At 49.2% G+C, this 21,374-nt stretch overlaps 1 protein-coding gene across 2 annotated transcripts in view; it reads right to left on the reverse strand.

Moving 5' to 3' along the window:
* FBLN2 (fibulin 2) overlaps window positions 1-21,374 on the reverse strand; it is an 85,172-nt gene that overhangs the window by 28,789 nt on the left and 35,009 nt on the right. For both annotated transcript variants that reach the window (XM_025885752.2, XM_025885751.2), the window contains exon 3: window positions 391-502. In XM_025885752.2, coding sequence (XP_025741537.1) covers window positions 391-502 — 112 coding nt within the window. The remainder of the gene's footprint in view (window positions 1-390; window positions 503-21,374) is intronic.

Raw genomic sequence — 21,374 nt, forward strand, 5'->3', positions numbered from 1 at the left:
TAGGGTAGCAGAGAGGGGAAAGAAAGGAGGGCTGAAGGCTTCCGGGTCCAAGCTGAGGAGGGAAATCTCTCGTGGGCTGAGCACAAGTGAGGCATCTCACTGTTCCCAGGTGATGCGGCCCTCTAACGCTGACTCCAAACTGTACGCTCTCCTAACCATGCTCATCAGTCCAGCTACAGATGTACATGGTTCGTTTATTCCTGCAGCCAGCCTTGGGCTCTCCACACCTGGAGAAAGCCCAGCCGGTGGGCTCCCGGCAGCCACAGCATGCACGTGGAGACAGGTGGAGCAGATGCACCCCCCGGGGCACTGCCGGGGCCCACGCAGAGCAAGCAGGGGTCTGGAAAAAGTCAACGGGCCACTGTGCCTGCTCCGGGGTGCCCACCCTACCTGCAGGTGTCACCCTCAGCACCACTCTCGGGGATTTCCAGGCACTCGTCATTGTCGATGGCCCACTGCTGTCCAGCCGCACAGCATGTCTCGATCAGATCCTTCGTGGACACTGTGGGTGGCAACACAGGCAGAGTCACCACCCTAGAGGAGGCACCTGGTTCCAAGGTGTCCAGAGTCAGCAGGTATAGAAGATGCTGCTGGGCCTGTCTGGATCCCCATGCCCGGGCAGGTGACTCACTCACCCCCACCCCCACCCCCCCACCCCCCGCAGCTGTGCAGGGTGGCTGCTAGCAGTTCCTAAGTACGACCTGCTTTGGAGAGCTGCCTGCGAGCTGAAGTCCACCCTACGGGGGAGAAGGCTGGCAGAACTATCAGTGACTAGAGGGGGTACAAAAACCCAGCCCTGCCTCAAGGGGGACAGTGTGTGGGGCCATTCACACTCCAGAGCTCCCAGTGGGATCGGGGGCATTGGCTAGCTCCTTCCCTTCCCTCTCCCCAGGCCAGTTCTCCAAATGAACCACCACATGCACAAACCCTCAAGTCAGGCTCTGCTTTTTTTTTTTCTTTTTAAGATTTTATTTATTTACTTTTGGTGGGGGGGGGAGAGAGAGTGAGCATGAGCAGGGGGAGAGGCGCAGAGGGAGAGGGAGAAGCAGACTCCCCGCTGAACCCAACACAGTGTTCAATCCCAGGACCCCAGGATCATGACCTTTAGCTGAAGGCAGCCGCCTGACTGACGCACCCAGCTGCCCCTCAGGATCTGCTTCTAAGGAACCTGACCTAAGCACCAAGACAGGACAAGGCATAAGAATCAATACCAACAGCGAGGGAAATTTAAAACTCATCTAGGAGGGGTGCCTGGTTGGCTCAGTGGGCTGAGCATCCAACTTGATTTTGGCTCAGGTCATGATCTCAGGGTCATGAGGTCCAGCTGAGCAGGGAGCCTGCTTGAGATTCTCTCTCTTCCTTCTTTTGCCCCTCCCCCACTTGCTCGCTCTCTCACTCTCTAAAAAAAAAAAATCTCATCTAGGAAAGTTAGTGGAGAAAATATTTGTGTGGCTGGGAGAGCAGGAGCAGGAAGGGGTAGGGGAATGTCTTAAAACTGAAAGGCACTGACTACAGCTTAAAAAAAACAGATGACTTTGCCCACCTGAAAATTAAAATTCTCTGTATAACAAAGAACCCCACGGACAAATAGAAGACTGCTGACAGATTAGGAGACATTTTTGGAATGCCTAGAACCGGCAAAGAATTGCCATTGAGAAAATAGAATAGAATAGAAAATAGAATAAGCTCCTGAAAATTAACATAAAATACACCCCAAAGTAAAATACCTATTAAACTGCAAAAATGAGAAAGAGTGATACATGCCAGGCACAGGGGGGAGCCCTCATGCCCTGGGGGTGGAAGTGGTCACTGGCACAGCCAATCTGGAAGGAGATAAGGCATCACTGACACAATTAAGTAGACACATCGTCCTGGACCCAGTGGTCTTGCTCCTGGCTATGCATTCCAGGGAAGGCCTCACCCAGGCCCATAAAGCAACCACGACAGGATGCCAGACTTTGGCATCATTTGTGGAAGCGGGTGTTCATCAGTGGAGAAGTGGCTGAATAGAATTTGGGGATGTCCTCCATGGAGGACTCCACAGCTGTCCGAAATAACAGACTAGATGTACACACAACAACATGAAGCTGGACGCACATACACACAGCAAGAGGGAGCAGCACAAAAAAGCACTGGGGGGAAAGGCAGAAGCCAGGTGAGATCTGTTACACAAATTAAAAATACTGCAGACAAAATGACAACGCACATTTTGCACATAAATTAAAAACACACACACATATGCAAATTAAACAGAAGAGAGCAGTTGCCTTTGGTGGGGCAGACGTTGGCAATGGGGAAAAGGGAGTAAATACATAAATAAAACAGGAGAGAGTCTTACAGAGAAAATGATGTGTAAGGTGCCAGAAAATGAGTATAATTAACCCAACCATTTGCTTCTGAGACCTAAAAATAAATGACATGCAAAGATAAAGCACATCTAGGCCAACAGACACATAAAAAGGTGTTCAACATCACTAATTATCAGGCAAATGCAAATCAAGTCCACAATGAGATATCACCTCACACCTGTCGGAATGGCTAAAATTAACAACACAGGAAACAACAGATGTCGGCAAGGATGCAGAGAAAGGGGAACCCTCTTACACTTTTGGTGGGAACGCAAACTGGTGCAGCCACTGTGGAAAATGGTATGGAGGTTCCTCTAAAAATTAAGAACAGAAATACCTCATGATCCAATAATTCCACTACTGGGTATTTACCCAAAGAAAACAAAACACTGATTTGGAAAAGATAACTGCACCCCTCTGTTGACTGCAGCATTATTTATAACAACCAAGATACAGAAGCAACCGGAATGTATTATCTATAGGTGAATGGATAAAGAATGTGGCACATACATACAATGGAATATCGCTCGGCCCTAAAAAAGAATGAGATCTTGCCATCTGCAGCAACAGTAGATGGAGCTAGAGGGTATTACGCTAAATGGAATAAGTCAGATGAGAAAAACAAAGACCATATGATTTCATTTATGTGTGGAATGTAAAAAACAAAACAAATAAGCAAATAAAAAAAAAAAACCAAAGAACACACTCTTAAATACAGAGAACAAGCTGGTGGTTGCCAGAGGGGAGGTGGTGGGAGGATGGGTGAAATAATAAAGAAGGATTACGAGATACAAACTTCCAGTTATGAAATAAACAGAGATGAAAAGCACAGCTTAGGGAATATAGTCAAAAATACTGTAATAACATCATATGGTGGCTACATTCATTGTGGTGAGCACTGAACAATGTATAGTATTGTTGAATTGATATCTTCTACACCTGAAAGTAATATAACATTGTATGCTACGATCCTTCAATAAAAAATTTTAAACCAAAAAATGGTAAAGCTCATCTAGAATATCTATATCCATGCTGGGGGGACAGCAGGGTGTAATGGGATAACTCTGAGCCTGGGTCCACATCTTTGTGCTACCATGTATAGCCGTTTCTTCTCTCTAAAGACTTAGTGTCCTTCTCTACCAGGAGGACCTTTAGCTGCACAACTGCTGAAGCCTACAAAGACCTTTAACTATCCTTGAGCAGTTCACATAATCTAGCAGAGCTGAAGAACAAATGTGCCAATGGATGTCAGCAGCCTGCAAAGTTCCAGGAAAAGAGTGACAGTTCACTGAGAATCATCAGCTTCATCTGCTGAGTGGGCATTTCAAGTTATTGAACTTTTCTAAGTTTCAAGTCCCCTTCTGTAAAAGAGGGAAAATAAGTTTTCGTGACAACCTGAGGTCTGTACCAGGAGGAATGAAAAGAATTACCTACCAGAAACAAATAGCAAATATCACACTCAGTGGTGAAACATTAGACACCTGTCCCACTGAAATCAGAAATGTGACAAAAATGCCTATTGACACTGTTTAGTGTTGTCCTAGAGATACTAGCAGATGCAATTAGGTAAGAAAAAAAAGAGGCAGTAGAAATATTAGAAACAAAGAGATGATGGTCATTCTTTGCAGATGTTATATGGTTTCATCTTTCTAGAAAATCCAAAGGAACAAAAACTAACACAGTATTAAAATGAATGCTAAGGAATAATAATAATAATAATAATAAATTATACAGTAGCCAAAAACAAAATCAAGATACTCAATTTAGTGCTTTCCTATGCAAGAGTAACAATAGAAAAGGTAATCGAAAAAAATCTCATTCAAAGCAGAAACAGACCTAGAAATAAATCTATCATAAACATGCTAAATCCACATGAAGAAAAAAAATTGTCTAATAGATATAACAGTATATTTTATCAGAAATATATCCCATGTGTCTGGATGGGAAGATTCAGTACCTTGAAGACATTAATTCTCCTCCATTTAATCTACAACTTCAATGCAATACAAAGTCCCAACATAATTTGTCATGAAATTTGTCAAGCTGGTTCTAAAATTCATCCAAAATTGGAAATGTCTAAGAACACCGAAGAAAAATTCTGAAAAGAAAAAGTATATTTAAAGTTCTAATAACTAAAGAGACAAGGAGATCAATGAAATGATAGAATTTAGAAAGAAAACTATGTACATATGGGAACATCGTATATGATAAAGGTGACATTCAAACTCAATGTAGAAAGGATTGAATATATGATGTTGGGACCTACCTCACACTGCACACAAAAACAAATTCCAAATCTAAAGGCAGTATTAGAGGAAAACCTAAGAAAATAATTTTAAGATAAAGAGAGCTGTTTTCGGAAGTAAAATCCACAAAAAAATGAAACTGGACCCTTACACCTCACACCATATACAAAAATCAACTCAAAATGGATTAAAAACTTAGATGTAAGGCCTGAAACTGTAAACTCCTAGAAGAAAACACAGGGGAAAATATCCTTAACATCAGTCTTGGCAGTGAGTTTTTGGAAGACACCAAAACACAAGCAACAAAAGCAAAAATCAACAAGTGGGACTCCATCAAACCAAAAAGCTTCCATCAAACAGCAAAAAAACACCATCAACAAAATGAAAAGGCAACCTGCAGAATGGGAGAAAGTATCTGCAAACCACATATCTGATAAGGGGTTAATATCCAAAATATATAAGGAATTCATAGAATTCAATAGCAAAAAAAATTAATTTAAAAATGGGCAAAGACAAAATAGACATTTTTCCAAGGACATATAAATGGCCAATAGGTATGTGAAAAGATGCTCAACATCACTCATCACCAGAGAAATGCAAAGCAAAACTTCAATGAGATGTCACCTCACACCTGTTAGGGATGCTAATATTTGACAAGAGATAACAAGTATTGGTGGGATGTGGAGAAAAGGGAACCCTGTACACTGTTGGTGGAGATGTAAATTGACGCAGCCACTGTGGAAAACAGTATGGAAGATCCTCCAAAATTTAAAAATAGAACTAACCATTTCCACTTCTGGGTATATATCTGAAGGAAATTAAGGCACAGTCTCAAAAAGATACCTGTGCCCCCATGTTTACTGCAGCATTATTTGCAATAGCCAAGACATGGAAGCAACCTAAGTGTCTACTGATGGATGAATGGGTAAAAAAAATGTGGTGTATACATACATGTATATATGTATGTACACAAATGTATATGTACATATCGATTTGTATGTATAGGTGTGTATATATGTATGTGTGTGTGTGTATATATATGTATACATATATATAATGGAATATTATTCAGCCATAGAAAAGGAGATCTTGCCATTTTCAGGAACATGGATGGACCTAGCGGGCATTATGCTAAGTGAACTAAGTCAGCCAGAGAAAGACAAATACTGTATGATCTGACTTATATGTGGAATCAAAAAAAAAAAAAAAAAAGCCAAACTCAAAGAAACAAAGTCATTTGGGGGCTGCCAGGGACTGGGGGGGGCCCTCTGGGGAGATGGGGAGATGTTGGGCCAAAGGTACAAGCTTCCATCCAGTTATAAGATGAATAAGTTCTGGTGATCTAATGCACAGGACAGTGACTAGTTACCAATACTATATTGTGTACTTGAAAGTTGCTATGAGAATAGATCTTAACATGTTCTCACCACAAACAACAACAAAAAATGGCAACTCTGTGCAGTGATGGATGTATTACCTAACATTACTGTAGTAATCACCTCACAATACATATGTAGATCAAATCATCACATTGTGTATTTAAATTTACACAATATTATATGTCGATTATATCTCAATAAAGCTGGGGGGGGGGAGAAAGAAAATCCACAAGTAAAAAGGAAAACCTTAATACAATAAAAGCATAAAATCCCTGTATGGCAAGTGACAGCATATCCAACCAGCCCCAGTTACTCTCATCACATCACTCATTTTTAAGGATCCTCATAACACTTATCACTATGTGAAATCTTGTTTATTTATGAGCTTCCTTCTTGTCTGTTTCTTTCTCTACAAAGGCACTCGAATCTCTGTGGCCACTGGAAGTGATGCCACCATTCCATGCTTAATCCTTTCTCATTACACTCTGGGCACGTGGGAGTCATGTCTCACTTGAATACTTCTGGTGATGGGGAGCTCACCCCACCTAGGCAGCTTATCCCTTCTCTGCATAGCTCAAGTTCATATCTTTCTTTTAATGGACTGAACTCTTACTCCCTAAGCCTTCTCCAAGATTGCCCTACTGAGATCAGGAGACTGCAGTTGATCCCTGGGTCTTAGCCAGGTGACTTGAAATGGGTGCCCTACTGAAATAACCGTAACAGCTGAAATGAAGTGTGGGCTAGTGCAAGGCTCGGGTCCAAGAACTTTCATTCTTACAGTTATGATGAGTGAGTACTCTTGTCTCCCCACTTTACAGATCAGGTGGTGAGTTAGAAGTCCCAAGCCTCAGTTTCCCCTCTTCTCTTCCCTTCTCCAGGCCTCAGCTTTCCCATATTCATGACATGGGCGACTTGATATAGCTGATCCTGAAGGCCCTGTCTGAAAATCTGACCAGCACCATTCTGAGAGGGGGTTCTGCTTCCCTGTGGATTGAATGGTGTTCTCCTCCTTCCCCCTCCTTGATCAGAAGCCAGGTTTCAGCCTGTGTTTGGCAGACTTCCCACCATTCTCCCCTGGCCTTTCCCAACCTGACTTCCCTCTGTTTCAGACAAAGGAACTCAGAGGCCATGAACCCATATGCTGGGAGGGCCACCCACTTGGAACAGGAGGGGGCCAAGCCTGGCGCTGCCTGGTACTGTCCAAGACGTGGGAGGCAAAGCCAGGCAAAGCCCTACAAGATGTATACCCTCATCTCGTCCAGAAGACACCCCCTCCACTCCCCACCCCAGTGCTTCAAGGCTCAGCCCAGAGGCCTCTCCTCCAGGTCTCCTTCCTTTAGCACCCCCTCGGAGGTCCCCAGCCTCTGTCTTTCTCTCTGGTTCTTTTTAAGTTCCTAGGCACCACCATTCAGATTTCCAGTCCTAGGAGTCTTCCTTTCTGTCTCCACCCCAGCCCTGGCTGATCTCATCCAGCTCTGAGCTTCAAGTGCCTGCTCCACCTCGACCCCTCCCACACACGTGTCTCCAGTCATAGTTTCATGCGCGCACGCACACACACACACACACACACACACACACACACAGCTGGCCAAGGAACCACCACCAGTGCTCCCTGGTGCTCCCACCACCAGAATCTGTTCAGCAACTGATTTCCCTCAAACCACCTCTCCCCAAGGTCTCCCCTGCATCGGTGCCCCTTTCTTTACAAAGACCTGTTGACTGCCTCACCCTCACCTCCTTTCTCTGACCCTCTTTCTCACTCATTCTCTCCACTCCTTGAACTCCCTAGGCTCATTCCTGCCCCAGGTCCTTTGCATGTACTCTGCTTTCTGCCTGGAATCCTCTGCTCTTTTCCTGTGCCCTGCCCCACCCCCGCTGTCTACATGGCTGGCCGTTCTTCTTCAGGGCTCTCACCTCCTCAGAGAGGAGCTCCCTAACTTCTGTATCTAAACTCACCTCTATGCCAACTCTCATCACACCACCCTACTTCCCTGGCCTTCCCCGGTCCCAATCAGCTCAGGGAACCTGTGGTCCACAGACCCCTCCTGGAAGGCCACTGCCCTCCAGGATGAAGCACCCCTCCCTGGTGGGGCAATCACAGCCCAGAGTCATGTCCGGCTCTCACCCTCTACCCTAGCCCCGCATGCTTCTCCTTGCCACTCTGTCTTTGTACATGCTGGTCCAGGTTGGGAACACCTTTCTCTGTGCTGTCCAACTAACCATCCCTAACCAGCCAATCCACATGTGACTCCCTGCCTCTCCATCTGCTGAGCTCCCACTGGCACCCACCTCCAACCCAGGGTGGGGGTGGTGGCCAGCAGCCCCCTCCTCTGGCTTCATTCACATCAGCACTCGGTACATACTTTCACTGTGATGTCACTGTCAGGGGACATGCTTGTCTCCACCACCAGACTGAGAGGGTCTCAGAAGCCAAGAGTGGGTCTGAGTCCTCTCAAGGTCCCAGGGCCCGGGGCTGAATCGAGCATCCCAGGCCCCCAGTGTATACCATCTCATGGAAAACTTACATCAACAACACGAGGTTGGATGATTATCTTGATTTTCCAGATGTGTAAATAGAGTTTAAGATACACAGCCCAGCGCACAGGCTTAGGAAAATGCGAGAGAAGAATGCAAGTGTGGCCTGTCCACCTGGCCCAGACCACCTCTCTGCTGCGGTCTCCAGCGGGGGGCAGAGGGGTGCATGGACGCGCCTCTCCCGTCGCTGTGAGTGCGGGCTAGGGGACATGGGCAAATCACTCATCCTCTGAGTCTCCATTTCCTTGCCTGTAAAATGGGCAAATAACCTCTCTCCGCCACACTTCACAGAGTGGGGAGGTGAGAAGATTCAGTGCCTGGCAAACAACAGGTAATCGGTACCTCCCCGGCCCTGGCACACAGGTGTTTGGTAACTACTCACCAAATAATTAATTAAAGAACAAGGGGACAGACCAATAAATGGGTGGATAGAACAAAAACTCCAGCGGAGGAAGCTGGCGGGGCTTTCAACAATCCCTCCCTGTCTTCTCTGTTCTCCTCCGGGCTTTTGCAGACTCCCCCACTTCTGGCCACTTTGCCACCTTGCCCGAGCTCTGGCCCAGAGGGCGTGTGGTGTCCCTCGCCTGCTGGTTATCTGCAAGCACTGTGGATGGAAAGGGAGGACATCTCCTCATCTGACAGCTGCAGCCGTGGCCCTCTCTCTGGTCTCCAGTGACATGGGTCAGCGCCACATCATCCTGGCTTCCAAATGCTCTGCCAACCGCCTGCCTCACAGGCCCCGGCAGGAAGCCCGCCTCCCACATCCCCGAGTAACAGAGGGAGAACAGACCCACTCTGGGAAACAATTAACTTTGTCTAGTAAAGCCAATGATGCAGTGATCTCCTTTTCGGGTACACACCCAGGAGAAACAGGTGCCCGTGGTCTCCACCGGAGACCCACAAACAGAAGCCTCAAACTGCAAACACCCCAAGCACCCCTTGACAAGAGAAAGGGTGAATAAGCCATGGCAGGACCACACGTTGTGCACAAATTCATCACAACCACACACAACAACACGGATGAATCACAGAAAGGATCGTGGGGGGAAGAAGCAAGTCACAGAAGAATATTGCAGATTGCCTTTTATATGAAGTTCAAAAACAGGGAAAAAAAGCAAAACGACTATACAGCTCTAAAGAAAAGGAAGAGGGGCGCCTGGGTGGCTCAGTCGGTTAAGCGTCTGCCTTCAGCTCAGGTCATGATCCCAGGGTCCTGGGATCGAGCCCCACATCGGGCTCCCTGCTCAGCAGGAAGCCTGCTTCTCCCTCTCTCTCTGCCCCTGTTTGTGTTCCCTCTCTCGATGTCTCTCTCTCTCTCTGTCAAATAAATGAATAAAATATAAAAAAAAACAAACAAATAAAGAAAAGGAAGGAACACATGCGCACAGAAGTCAGGATGGTGGGAACTGTGGAGTGGGAGGGGTCAGGGCAGGTGGGCCACAGCCTCTGTCCCCATGGCTGGTACCTCCAATGGGTGCCCACTTTAAGTGCTCCTTTAATTGTCATGTAAGTCCCATACGTGCTTCTATTCACAAACACTTCACAACAATAACATTACCGCAAAAGATACTACGATTAGAAAATTCTAAGACTCAGACTAAAGACTAACAGTATTTCCAATTGTGACCCAAAGACTGATTTTATGCCAGGCACAAAAGGACAAAGATATGATTCTCCTTATATAGGGCACCTAAAATAGGCAAATTCAGAGAGACAAAAAGTAGCAAAGAGGTTACCAGAGGCTGGGGGAGGGAGGATGGGGAGTCAGCATTGGATGGGCACAGGATTTCAGTTTAGGAAGATGAAAAAGTTCTGGAGATGGGGTGCCTGGTTGTCTCAGTCGGTTAAGCATCTGCCTTCAGCTCAGGTTACGACCTCAGCGTCCTGGGATCGAGCCCCATGTCAGACTCCCTGCTCAGTGGACAGTCTGCTTCTCCCTCTGCTGCACCCCCCGCCCCACTCCCGCTTGTGCTCTCTGACTCTTGCTCTCTCTCAAATAAATAAAGCCTTTTTAAAAAGTTCTGGAGATGGATGAAGTATACTTGTACAATGTGAATGTACCACATCTTATTGACTTAAAATCAGCTAAACTGGCCAATGTTACGTTACGTGTATCTTAACTGCAATAAAAAGAAAATGATGCGTTGCAGTGTAAAAAAAAAAAAATGTGATCCAGCACTTCCCCCATCCAGAAATCTAACCTGCTGACAGACTCCCCTCCCCCATGAGCATAAACATGTATGACCGGGATGCTTGCTACCCCTGAATTTGTGAGAGCAAAGGTCAGAAACAACCAAAATCTCATCAATAGGGTGGTGATTAAATAATTGAGGTTTTATCTGTCCACTCTTATGCAGATGTTAAAAAGAATTAGATAGATCTTCCTGTACTTACATGGTATGATTTCTGACTGTACTATGAAGAATTAAGAACAGGGGCGCCTGAGTGGCTCAGTCGGTTAAACGTCTGCCTTCGGCTCAGATCATAATCCTGGAGTCCCAGGATCGAGTCCCACATAGGGCTCCCTGCTCAGCGGGGAGCCTGCTTCTCCCTCTGCCTGCCACTCCCCAGCCTGTGCTCTCTCTCTTTCTCTAACAAAATAAATAAAATCTTAAAAAAAAAATAAGTTATGCTTTATCATTTTAAAGGGATACACAGACATACATGGACTATTTCTGGAAGGACAGCCAAGACAGTGGTAACTGGTTGGCTCAGGGCAGGACCTGACCATGGGAGGGAGGAAGCACACTGACATTTCACTGTTTGCCCCTTTTGTATTTTTTATGTGTTTCTTATCGTGTGCAGGTATTGCCCATTCAAGAGACATTCTGTTATAAAAAGATTCTGAGATTCTGGAGATTGTAACAGCCTTTGATCACAGAACAATGGGTGCCCTGAACAATCTGGCTCAGAGGTCATGACCCCTCTGGACAGGCCCCTCTCCCAGACATTAAAGTCCTAAAGAATGGTGGCTTTGGAAATGCTGCAGCAAAACGCGTGCACCTGGCAGGAGGGTGATGAGCAGGCCATCTCCGCCAGCACCCTGTTTGGACAGGATGTTTGAGGGGCCTGAGCAAACAGCCCAGCGTGGCAAGCTCTCTGCTCCCGGCAGCCTGGTGTGCTTGGGGGCGGGGAGAGGGTACCTGCAGGCCCTGGGAGTGCCTGGGATCCTCTTACAGGGACTGTAAAGTGGACAAACAAGAAGGGTTCCTGAGCTCTGTCTTCCTGCGCCAGGATCACACACACAATGGCGACAAACAACCTGGGCTGAGCCCACCCACGAGGGCCCACCCAACTCAGAGCCTTAGAGATGCCCTCCCCCAGAAGGGCAGTTCCCAGCCGCCATTGCTCTTTCCAGCACCTCCCATCACCTGGCTTCCTTGTGTGGCGGGGTTTACTTCCTGCCCACCCCTGCCCAAGTCCGAGGCTGCAGGGAGGCTGGGTCTCTGCCCTGGCCGAGCCACCTGTGGGGCCCCAGCTTGCACCCACTGCATCTCCACTCCAGCTCCAGAAAGAGGCCCCTGTGCACATCCCCAATTTACAGATGAGCAGGCAGCAGCCCAGAGAGGAGGCACCACTTGCCCCGGACCACATGCCCAGCCAGGAGCAGCCGCAGGGGCCCATGGCAGCTGTGCACTCCAGAGTGCAGGCTCCTGAGCAGAGCACCTGAGCAAGCAAAGAAGAGGGTGAGGGAGGAGGGAGGCAGGGGGAGTTCAAGTTCCTCTGTAGCAGCTACTCCAAGGGAAGCAGGCCCCCCACTCCTCAGGCTCCTTTCCCATTCTCACCATGGGCAAAAAAGCCTCTCGATCCCTGACAAAGCCAACAAGGCAGTGGGGGGAAGATGGCCTTTGCAACACCTAGTACGGGGTGAGCTGAATATGTATTTGAAAAAAAGAATGAATTTTGATTCCTACTCGCACCACCTAAAGAAACAAATCTAAATATGATCAAATATGGAAGGTGAAACACATTAAAATGTCTAGAACATAACATAAGAAAATATCTTCATGACTCTGGGGTAGACGGAGATTTCTGTAAAAGGACACAAAATCCACTAACATGAAAGTAAAGATCAATAAATTGCATTTCATTAAAATTAGGGATTTGTGTTCCTCAGAAGAGAGCATTTGCAACGTACTCATCACATACCATCATGAAGAAAGTGGAAAGATGTCTTTATTTTTTAGAGTTGCACCATACATATAAGCGTAAAGACTGAAATGTTTCCAACACACGTACACGTGTGCATGCGCACACACATACTACATCTCAAACGAGAAAGAAGAGCAAGACCTGAACAATTATGGGACCGAGACTTCTTCCCTGAGCCCCCTCCCCTTACAGCAGGCCCAAGAGGGTCCATCCTGGCTGCCTGGTATGGGCTGGGTTCCAAGTGGAATCCTGGGATGTCAGGGTGTTGTAGCTGGTGGAGCCACAGATATAGGCACTCTACAGTGGGCTTTGTCGATGCAAAGGGGTGCGAGGCCCCAGGCACATGGAAGCAGCATGGTCGTTGGGAAGCTTTGGGGCGTGGAAGGTGAGCAGTAGGATGACCCGTGCAATAGGAGGGCCCTACCCTCTACAGCTTTCCAGGGAGCCAGTGGTGGGATGGGGTGTGTGCCTGTCATCTGCATTTTAACTGGCCATTTCTGCTTAGAATTTTCCAGTTGATGAGAAGTTGACTTCATGCAAAAAGAGAAAAGTAGTGGGCCCAAAATGGGCTGCCCGGATCAAGAACAGTGCGAAAACTCTTGACAAGCTCAGTTCTGTTCGGAGGGAGTGTGCGGAACTGGCATCATTTTTAGAAGCCACCCTAGAAAGAGCCACCAGACATACAGCACCTGGAGGCAAACTCTGAAAAGCTGAACGGAACCAGCCCCATGTTCTGAGAAAATAACCTTCCTAGAACAAGGACAGGACAAAGATCCAAGCACTGGGAGGCAAGTGTGGGCGGCTCACGTTCTAAGAATGAACCAGTTCCTGGAAAATCACTCCAGAATTAGAACATGGCCAACAGCTTTCTTAAAACAGTGCACATGACCAAGGGCGGATGCCCATTAGGGTCCCTCACCAATGGGTGTCCTCCATCCAAAAAGAGAGTTGTCCCTTCCTCCACTCAGGCTCACCCCAGGCTACCAGCTGTGTCCACCACCTGCTGCAGCTCCTGGTAACACCAGATCCCGGGGCCAGAGCCCTCCGTCCCTGGGCTCCCGGAGGAGGCCTCTCCCAGCCTCCACCCCCAGTGCAGCCTTCCGGTATCACTCAAACCTCAAACTAAATGCACGGACTTCCAGAACTTCATTAAGACACCTTGGAACGTGCTCTGTTCCTCCTCGAAAAGAACTGTGAATTGTAGCTCCTTCTTGACGAGTTGAAGAAATTTGCTGCTACCTATGAGACTGTACTTCTGCTCAGAGGAGTGTCATGGATTCCAGTTCTCGGGATAATATTTTGTTTGATACATGAATCTTATCAACGACTTAATTCTACTTCCCTGGTCTTTCTGGATAGTTCAATTTAATTACCAGTCCATCATACATACGTACAGTTTAGTAAGAGAAGATGTTTAACTATAAGGCAGTTTTGGTTTCCCCAGGCCAGTTTTTTTCTATAAGAGAAATGTAAACATTTATTTTTACCTTAATAAATAGGGATTGGTTAAAGAATTACAGAAATTAAAATATCACATAAAAAATTGGGCAAGGGGTGCCTGGGTGGCTCAGATGGTTAAGTGTCTGCCTTCGGCTCAGGTCATGGTCCCGGGGTCCTGGGATCGAGTCCCGCATCGGGCTCCCTGCTCCTTGGGAGCCTGCTTCTTCTGCTTCTCTCTCTCTCTCTCTCCCTCTGTCTCTCATGAATAAATGAATAAAATCTTTAAAAAAAAAAAATTGGGCAAGGTTTCTTTCTCCTCTTTGAGGCAAACAGGAAGCAGGGCACCAGCAAGATTTCCTGCAAAGCCTCAGGTGGCAGTGCTGACACAGAGGTCCAGCTGGGGAAAGAGGCAGTGGGTGCCCGGGGATGGGTCGCCAGATGAGGCAGAGGGGCCGTGAGTCTGTGACCTCAGGCTCCCAGCGTCCCCAAGGGCGATACCACAGGGCCAGGCTGGGGCCCTTCCAAAGCCAAATTCCCAATGACTTTACCCAGCAACTTTGCATTTCTCTTAAGTGACATGGGACTGCAGCCCCACCAGGCCCCAACCCCAACTAGACCTTTACCAGATCTCTCGCCCAACCCCCAAGTACTCCACCCTTTGTCGCTGCAGCCTGCAGAGTGACTCAATATTCAGGGGAGCAATGAGCACCATCCCGGTGGCCCAGGAGAGGTGGGCTGACACCGACACTCCACGCTAGCCAGAGAACCCAACCCAGAACGCTGCTCTCCTTCCACTGCCCGAGGAACCTCAGACAAGACCCTTGGCCCGTCTGGTCCCACATCCAGGCTTGAGGGGTCATGTGGTGACAGATAGGGAATCGTGAGCCTTTCCTTGGGCACTTACCCACCTGCTGCCCACCTGCCAAGTGGGACAAACTCGATGGGGAAGAAACAGAAACCCAGCCATCCTCTGATCAGGTTTCTACCTCTGGCCCAGGTCTCTGCCCAGCACTCCAGATTCGCAGGCCCCCGTCAAGGCTGTGTCTCTACCTGAGTGTCAGCAACTGGCTCCAACCCTCCAGAAAGAGACTGTGAGTAGCCCTCGCCCACATACTTGGGGTCACCCATCTCAGGAAGAGCATCCCCCAAACCAAGCCTGGGAGGTGTGGCATCCTGGAGAGATCCTGATCCTTCCCCAGCCACATCTTACATGGTCATCATCCACCAGTCCTGCTCCTGCCCCCATCTGCCCCAGATCTGTGTCCCACCCTGCTCTTCGCTGACAGAGGCTGACCTGGAGGGGATGTAGCATGGATCCCCAAGAAGGCACGGCCGCCTTGACCGAAGACCACAGCACTTTCAGAACCTCAGCTCTTGCCAGGCTCCCCTTCAGGCCCGAGAGTGACACCTTCCACGGCTGCCAGCCCAGGTGCCACACCGTGCCCTGCAGGTCCCCAACCCTGCTCTCACCTGTGCCTGTGGTCTCTTCGCAACACTCTCTCAGTCGCCCTTGGAATGTGCCACCTGTTCCCTGTGCTTTGACTCCACTGGGCAGGGAAGTCTGGGAGGAAAGCACACTGGGCTGGGAGTCAGGACTTTGGGGCCCATCCTCTGAGCTCACAGAGTCTTTGGCCAGCCCCTCATCCACCTCTGGGCCTGTGTGTCCTAGTTGTGTAATTAGGGGTGGGAAGGGGTAGGGAGACTAAATCGGGGCAGCAAACTGGTACTCACTGCATACTTTACTGGTGCTTTAATATATTTGAATTAGTTGCCAACACTTACAAATCGGGAACTTTCATAGAAAATTCCAGATCCCTGGCTTCTTTCAGAAAACCCAAAGTTATAGGCCACTCTGGGCCTCCCCTGCCCCAGAGAAACAATCAAAGCTGGGGAGCAGCTGCCCCAGCATTCCAGGCGCCTTCCTGGTCCCACGGTCCCCACGGCCCCCGTGGGTCCCCATCGGCCAGTGGCTCTTATCCTCCAGCCGCCCAACCTCCAGCATCTGGCTTTGCTTCCCCCTCCTGTGTATTCCGAAGGTCTGCTCATTACAGCAGGTACACCCACCGCAGGCTGGGGGCATGGGGGAGTGCTCTCCTTTCTGGTTCCCACTGGCTCCCTGGTTCAGAGTACGTGGCCCATAAGCATGTCGGGAGTGAGTGGTGCAGATGAGAGGGTGGGGGCTGCAAGCGAAACAGGACGGTTTCTCTCACTCTCCCCCCCACCAATGCCGACACCTTCTCAGGTGCTGGGAGCTCTCTGCGCCGAGGCAGGCGGCTCCCTGCAGCCAGATTCTTCAGCCTTCTCCACCCTCCCCCCGTGGATCCCAGAGAAACCCAGAATCCCAAACTCTGTGCCTGGGAGGGAGCCTGGGGCTGAGGGCACATGCAGAGCTTGGGGCCTGCTGACCCCACCCTGGGCCCTATGTGCCCCTTGTAGGTCTGTGACATGGGGCAGTGCTGGAGTCCCTGACAGCTGGCAGTGGGATCTACACACTTGTGCCAGGCAACTGGGCAAAGCCAGGGAGGTGGTCAGGGCAAAGGGCCGAGAGTCAGTGGTCGGCACATGTCTGCTTGCTTCATCGCCCTCAGTGACCTTGGACAATTCACTTAACTTCCCCCTGCCTCAGTAACCTCACCTCTAGTGACTGGGGTGTCACAAGGCGTAACACACCGGTACACGTCCAGTGACCAGCTCAGCACCTGCCCTGTAACGACCGCTCCCCCACGCAGGCCAGGCCTGTGAGGATGAAGGAGGAGACCACGTGCAGACCCAAGGAGGGTGCCCCCCCTCTCCATTTCTGGGATGTCAGCCTCCCGGTCAGGCTGTGCCACCGAAGGAAAGACCTCAGGACCAGGTGTCTGCTGACTCAGTTGGCAGGTGTTGGAACAGAAGTGGAGAGCGGGAAGGGAAGAGCCAGGGAGGACCATTGCACTGCAGATCGGGAGGCCGCAAAGAGTGACAGCACCGGGGTGGGGTGCAGGAAGTGAATACCCCCCACCAAACCCCACTAGGCCTGGCCCCTCTGCTTTTTCACTAGCGGGGACAACTCCTGGCCATGAGAGAAGACACACATCTGTTCACTGAAGCACAAACCAAGTCCATAGCCCTAGCCCCCAGAGTGCACTGGCCTTCTGACACAGGAAAGACAGGAACTCAGTCCCATGCAGCTGCTCTGTGCTGGCTGACTTTCCTCCTGCTACTCCTCTAGGTAACCCTGCGGTGGTAAGATCACTCTCCCATCTTACAGATGCAGACACTGAGGCTCAGTGAGTCAACTGCCTGAAGTCATGCAGCCATAGTGGCAGGGGCAGGATTCATACCCAAGGATTTACCCTCTGAGGACCAAGCTGGCTCATCCCCAGCACCATTGGCTCCAAGCTCATTTTCCCAGTATGGAGACCCCGGAGTGGATACGGAGGGCCCCGTAGAACCCCAGCCCACAAAATGCTGACCTCGGTCTACAGAGGCCTCCCCTACAAGGCCCCAGATGCTGCAGGACAAAGGATGCAGAGGCCACACAAACTCCTGGCTGGGCTTGGAGGAGGTGGTGGCAGGCAGATGATGCTGACACTGCTCTCAGGAGAGCCCTGAGCACAGACCTCTCAGCTCCAGTTCACCGGGGCACCCAGGATTCTGGAAGGCTCAGGGTACAGGAGGCCAAAGGGCTTGGTTCAGCCTCCGGACAGCCGCATCTGCTGTCTCGGGCTCAGCGTATAAACAGGAAGCAGCATAAACAGAGTGCAAAGGCCGTTGCCTTCCCAACAGAGACCCCAGGCCAGGAAATCAGCCCCCAGGACTCCAGCTGTGAGTAGAGCCCTGCTAGGAGACAGACCCCAGCACCTGGTGCCCAACACCAGCCTTCTTCCAACTGAGAACACAGGTATAGAAGGGAGCCCTCAGAAAGCCCATTTTATAGACAAGAAAACTGAGGCCCAGACAATAAGGCAATTTGCCTAAGGTTACATAGCTAGCGAGGGGCAGAGCCAGCTCAAACCTGGGGAGCTCTGTACCGGGCCTACCAAAGGAGGCAAGCAGGAAATCCAGACATGCCTTAAAGCATCAACGGACCCAGGTTCACACCTGGGCTCACCACTGATTTGCTGCCGGGCCATGGGCCAGGCAAGCATTTCCCCCCTGGTGGGAAGGGACTCACTGTAAAGTCATTTGGGGCCTAAGTGAAATGAGGTCCATGGAGCACCCCGCCCAGGGCCTGGAGCAGACTCAGCCCCAATTCTCCTCCCTTCCTCTATGTACACCCTTCAGAGCAACTCCCAGCAAGAGGAGCCTCTGAACCTGGGCTGGCCTCCTGACTGGTTGGCCACAAAATGGGGCAATAGAAAGGGTTCTACTAGTTCTGAACCGAGGCCCAAGAACGCTATGTGCTTCTCCTCTTTCACCTGGAGCCCCATTTCCGGGTCGAGACCAAGCCAAGGCTAACCAGCTTGAGGGGGTCGGAGAGACAAGCCATCCTGGCAGAGGCCGCCCCACACCCGCCAGCCCCAGCGGAGCTGCCAGCTGACCACAGACACTCACAGGCATGAGCCCAGCTGCCATCAGCCACTCCTGGGCAGCGGAGCCTGGCTGCCCCGTGCACTTGGCAGCGACAATGAAAGTTTATTGTGTGGTGGCTTGCTGCTCATATTACCATGGCAATAGATCATTCATACCATGACCAAGGTGTGTTCCCAGCCCAAGGACTGGCACGGGTTTGGTGAGAATGCCAGAAAGACCAGGTGGCAGCCCCACGCAGCATTGGTGGGAGCATGGCCAGACTTGCTGAGGACCCCTTGGCCAAAGTGGGGGATGGGGAGAGCAAAACACACGTGTTAACTAGAACCACCCCAAGACACCATCTTCCACCTCCCAGGTTGGCCACACTGAGAACATTTTATAGCACCCTGCTTCATTTTCTCCTCAGCACCTAGCACCATCTCACACAGACTTTACGTATTCATGGGATTGACTGTGGGCTCCCCAAGCCAGCCAGAGTGGAAGCTCCATGAGGGATAGGAATTCCATCCGTTTTGATTACAGTGCTGTGTCCCCAGCACCTAGAGTAATGCAATAAATGCTTGTCAAATATACAAATGGGGAAAATGCATTCTCATGTATTACTGGTGTGAGCAAAAATCTGGCCCAGCTTTCAAAGGAGGACAAGCTGCCATCTGCCAAGGTGATAAACATGCATATCCTGCGTCTCCTAACACTGAGCCCACGGAGCTGGCATCTCCTGAAAGAAACATGTGCCCGTGATCATCAAAAGATTGGTTCAAGCAGGTGCACAGAAATATGCTTCCTAATGGTCCCAGACTTGAGACAACCCCAGCACCCCTTGACAGGAGAATGAACAACCAAACTGGGGTTCATCCATACAATGGAGCACCACTCAGTGATCAAAAGGACCAACTACAGTGCACGTAACATGGCCAACGTCAGAAACACTGTGCTGAGCGATAGAAGCCAGACACAAAAGAGAACAGACTCTCTGGTTCCGTTTAGAAAAGCCTGAGCAGAAAACGAACGTCTGCCGCTTGAAGTCAGGGCAGTGGTGGTTCTCCAGGACAGGCACCGAGGGGGTGACCTGGCTTGTCTCATGATGTTTCATGATCCAAGCGCCTATCACATGGGTGTGTTCCATCTGTGAAAATGTATTATTGAGTTGTGTGCTTCTGATAGGTTCTATTGATTATGCTTCAATAATAAGTTCACAAAAAATATACAGAAATGCACATGTATACTGACCCAGCCTCCGCACCAGGGCACAGCATAAAAATATTCACTAGAACACTGCTTTTTAATGGCAAAAGGCTGGAAACAACCTGAACATCTGTCAGTAGGGACCAGAAAGTAAAGCCAGAACACGTGGACAGAGACACACTGACTGGTAAGGGAATTCTTCACATAAAGACAAGGAAGAATCCCAAGATATGTTGTCAGAGAAAAAAAAGCACAGGGCAGAACAGTGTGCATAATATGCTAGTATTTGTGGATTGACCAGTGGTTCTCAAGTGTGGTCCTAGGCCCTGGAGGGTCCCTGCAGCCTTTCCAGGCATCCATGAGATCAGCATTATTTTCATAACAACACGACAACGTCAGTTGCCTTCTTCACGCCTTTTCTCCCACGAGTATACGGTGGAGTCGTCCAGAGACAACATGACATTGTGATGATGTCATCACATGAATGGCTAATGCAATGTGTGCTTGTGTGTTCTGTGTTTTCTAGAATTTTCTAAAGTAAGCTCATGAAAAGATGATCAACATCATGAGTCATCAGAAAAATGCACATCAAAACCACAGTCAGAGACCACTTCAAAGCCACTAGGACGGCTATACTCAAAAAGACACGACAGTAAGGGGCGCCTGGGTGGCTCAGTCTGTTAAGCATCCAACTTTGATTTTGGCTCAGGTCATGATCTCAGGGTCATGAGACCGAGCCTGGCATCCGGCTCTGTGCTGGAGCTCTAAGCGTGGAGCCTGCTTACGATTCTCTCCCTCCCTCTCCCTCTGCCCCTCCCCACCCCCTGGAAAAGAAAAGAAAAATGCAGACAGTGTTGGCGAGGATGTGGAAAAGTTGGAACCCTCGTGCACTGTTGGTGGGAATGAAAAATGGTGCGGCTGCTGTGGAAAACATTCTGGCAGCTCCTCTGATGATTAAACATACAGTCACCATATGACCCAGCAATTCTACTGCTGGGTATATTACCAAGAGAAACAGAAACATCTGTCCACACAAAAGTACGTACACAAATATCAAGAGCAGCAGTACTCATAATGGCTAAAAGATGGAAACACAATGTCCGTCGATGGATGAATGGATAAAAAACAGTACATCCACACCATGGAATGTTACTCGGTCATAAAAAGGAACAAAGTAGTGACGCATGCTGCAGTACGGATGAACCTTGAATGCATTATGCTAAGTGACAGAAGACAGTCCCCGAAGACCACATATTGCATTACTCCACGTCCAGGAATGTCCAGAATATGCAAATACACGGAGACAGCAAGGAGCTTGGTGGCTGCTGGGGGCTGAGAGGGGGAGGAAAGGGGAAGTGGCTGCTACCGGGTGTGGGGTTTCTTTTGGGAGTGATGAAAATGTTCTAAAATTGAAGCCTAATGATGTCTGCACAACTCTGATAAAAGCTACTGAATTATACACTTTAAAGGGGGGGCTTTATGGCACATGACTACATCTCAATAAAGCTGTTAAAGAAAGAAAGGAAGGAAGGAAGGAAGGAAGGAAGGAAGGAAGGAAGGAAGGAAGGAAGGAAGGA

The sequence above is a fragment of the Callorhinus ursinus genome, unplaced genomic scaffold (assembly GCF_003265705.2).
Source record: "Callorhinus ursinus isolate GAN/ISIS: 27379988/994484 unplaced genomic scaffold, GSC_fseal_2.0 scaffold15, whole genome shotgun sequence".
NCBI classification, from domain to species: domain Eukaryota; kingdom Metazoa; phylum Chordata; class Mammalia; order Carnivora; family Otariidae; genus Callorhinus; species Callorhinus ursinus.